Source organism: Plasmodium cynomolgi (genome assembly GCF_000321355.1).
Source record: "Plasmodium cynomolgi strain B DNA, scaffold: 0278, whole genome shotgun sequence".
Lineage (NCBI taxonomy): Eukaryota > Apicomplexa > Aconoidasida > Haemosporida > Plasmodiidae > Plasmodium > Plasmodium cynomolgi.
This window is the reverse complement of record NW_004192822.1, coordinates 1-2,730: the sequence shown is the minus strand read 5'-3', so window position 1 is coordinate 2,730 and position 2,730 is coordinate 1. Positions and strand designations below refer to the sequence as shown.

General features: G+C 39.4%; 1 protein-coding gene across 1 annotated transcript; it reads left to right on the top strand.

Annotated features, from left to right (window-relative positions):
- Positions 1-447: 447 nt before the first annotated feature.
- On the top strand, positions 448-1,935 carry PCYB_003360 (hypothetical protein; the record flags this gene model as incomplete). The annotated part of the gene is made up of 3 exons (XM_004227757.1): positions 448-504; positions 657-1,094; positions 1,234-1,935. The coding sequence occupies 3 exons, from the start codon at positions 448-450 to the stop codon at positions 1,933-1,935; spliced, it is 1,197 nt and encodes a 398-aa protein (XP_004227805.1).
- Between the last annotated feature and the right edge of the window lie 795 nt (positions 1,936-2,730).

The window sequence follows — 2,730 nt, the reverse complement described above, 5'->3', positions numbered from 1 at the left end:
AATAGGAATGTGAGTATATATTTTTTTTATTTTTTAAAGAAAAAATTTATGTAGATCATGGAGGAGGGAATTTTTTTGTGTATGCGAATTTTCCTTTAACAATTTTTTGTATATAACATTTGTTTGATTATTTCTTTTTTTTTTTCATTGTATAAAGAATTTTTTTTTGAAAAAATTTTGTGTGAACAGTTTTTTTCTGGAAATAATAATTTTTCCAGAATAGTATTAATAAATGATAGGGAAAATTTGGGGAAGAAGAGAAAGACGAAAGGATAATTAAGAAAAGTCAGGGAAGGATTAGAAAGTGTGGAGGAAGTGTAGGTGTATGTGAAGTATGAATAGAAGGTATTAGTAGTAGAGGGGTTTGCTCATTTCATGGGGGGCATTTTTAAGTAAAAATATGAGAGAAAGTGAAAGGGAAGGAAATGTAGAATTGTAGCTTGCACAATGAGTTCGAAGGGAGGGAAAAAAAAGGGTGGGATTTTTCGGATAAGTTCGGGTTCCGTATGTTAATAGGGAGTTATGAAGTAAGGCAGCATTAGTTTTAGTAGGAGAAAGAAAAATGCTGGAACATGAGATATGAGTGGGGAGTAATGCATAGGGATTGTAAATAATGATTGAATGTATGTATGCGCGTGTTTATGTTTTTTTTACAGGATAAGGTTGTAAAACAACAAATAAATAGTATTTTTGGAGATTTTGCGAGTACAGTGAAGGGAGTATTGAAAGGAAATTACAAAGATAGGAATTCGTTTAAGAAGAACTGTGAAGAACATATTACGAATAATGGAGTTACAGACAAGGTGGATGAATATGTGGAGGTGTGTGTGTTCCTTATGGAGGCATTATACGAAATATATAAGTACAAAGGTGGAAGTACAGTAGTGAAGTATGATTTGAAGGAATGGATGCGTTGTAAAATTATAAGAACATGGTTATCTTATTTCGTTAAAATATATTGTATTCCAACGAGTATTGCTAAGGCCATATATAGTGCTATGCGAGCAAAAATGGGATGGTCAAATCGTGAATATAATATGTGTGCGCAAGGTTCAAATAAGGTGGAAATTAATGTAACGGATTCTATAATGGAAGTAATTAGGAATATAGTAGAAACGAATTTAAAAGAAATAAGTACAAAGGATATTGGTACATGGAAATCAGAAAATTGGTGTGAACCAGAGAAGAAGAAGTTGGAAGATGCCTTCCAGTTGTTAACAACAAAATATCCAGGCACAAGTAATACAGGGAAAAAACAGGAAAAATAATAATGATTTCTTTGATGATGTGGAGGAATACTCGGACGGAGCAAAGGTGAATAGTGGAATCGTCATGATAAGGGATGAAATCAAGAAACAGAAGGAAGCAGAGAAGGCAAAGGAGGAAGCAGAGAAGGCCAAGGTGGAAGCAGAGAAGGCCAAGGAGGAAGCAGAGAAGGCCAAGGAGGAAGCAAAGAAGAAAGCGACGGACACGGAAACAGTGGCAGTACAAGCTGCCAAACCCGCAGTCACAGCAACACCTGCACCCGTAGAGAAAGGTCCAGCTAAAACAGGTAAGATCAGAACGGAAATGAAACAAAGTCCAAGGAAGGGTGCTAACTCTGGTGAAATCGGGGGAAGAACCAGAATGAAAAATTCCGGATTCCGATTCTCGGGTATTGGCTTTAAGGGTTCCCAGGTTTCGAATTTCAAGGTTCGCGTGTTACGTACTCCAAGATTCCCAGGGTGTAGAACCCAAGAATTCCTGAATTGGGAACCTGAAGATTCCGGCCTTCCGAACCCAAGGTTCTCAGATTTAGGATTCCGGATTCTTGACCCAGGGATACCAGGGTTTCGAACCTGGGGATTTCCGGGTTTTAGCTTTCGCAATTCCGAGGTACCGGATAAAGGGGTTCGCCATGTTTGGGAACTAAGGATTCCTAGGGTTTGGACCTGAAGGGTTCCATGGTTTTGATTTTGAAGATTCCACATGTTCCGGACCCAATGATTTTCTGGTTTCTGAGTTAAGGTTTTAAGGTTTTTTGCTTAAGGATTCAGGGCTGTTTTTTTAATGTTTCAATGTTATAAAGTTAAAGGTCGTCGCCGTTATTGAAACGGCATACTCCCAGATTCTAATGTTTGAATGTAAATGAATAAACTCTTTGGATAGTTTGTTCGAATGTCCTATCAATCGTTAGAATCTGCAGGGACTCCGAAACCGAATATTTTGACCATATCTTATTTGATCACAATTGCTTCACTTAACCGGAGTACCATGTTTGTTCATGTTTATGCACCATACTTCTAGCATTTCGATCTGCCCCTTCATATTCGCTTTTTCACACATTTCGTTCAGGTCCAATTCTGGTTCCACGTAACAGTGCTCATGATACAAGGATCGATGCGGTGGTTATTCCAAAGGGAGATAAACCGGATGGACAAATTAGTACCGGTTCAGCAGGAAGTGATGGTCAACCACCAGCCGCAAAAAACGCAGCCACAAAAGAAGCAACGAAAGCAGGAGTTGTTGATTCTCAAGGTGGGAAAGTGACGTCGGGCAGCACTACTACCACAGCCAAAGGGGACGGAGCACCTGCCCCAGGAAAGAAAGCCGAGGCCGCCACTAACCAAGGCAAGAAGGTGGAAGGCGCACAAAATCAAGGGAAAAAGAAGTCACACAATCACAGGATAAAAAAGCAGAAGGAGCACAAATTCAGAAACCAGCAACGGAGGGTGGACAAGCGCAAACAGG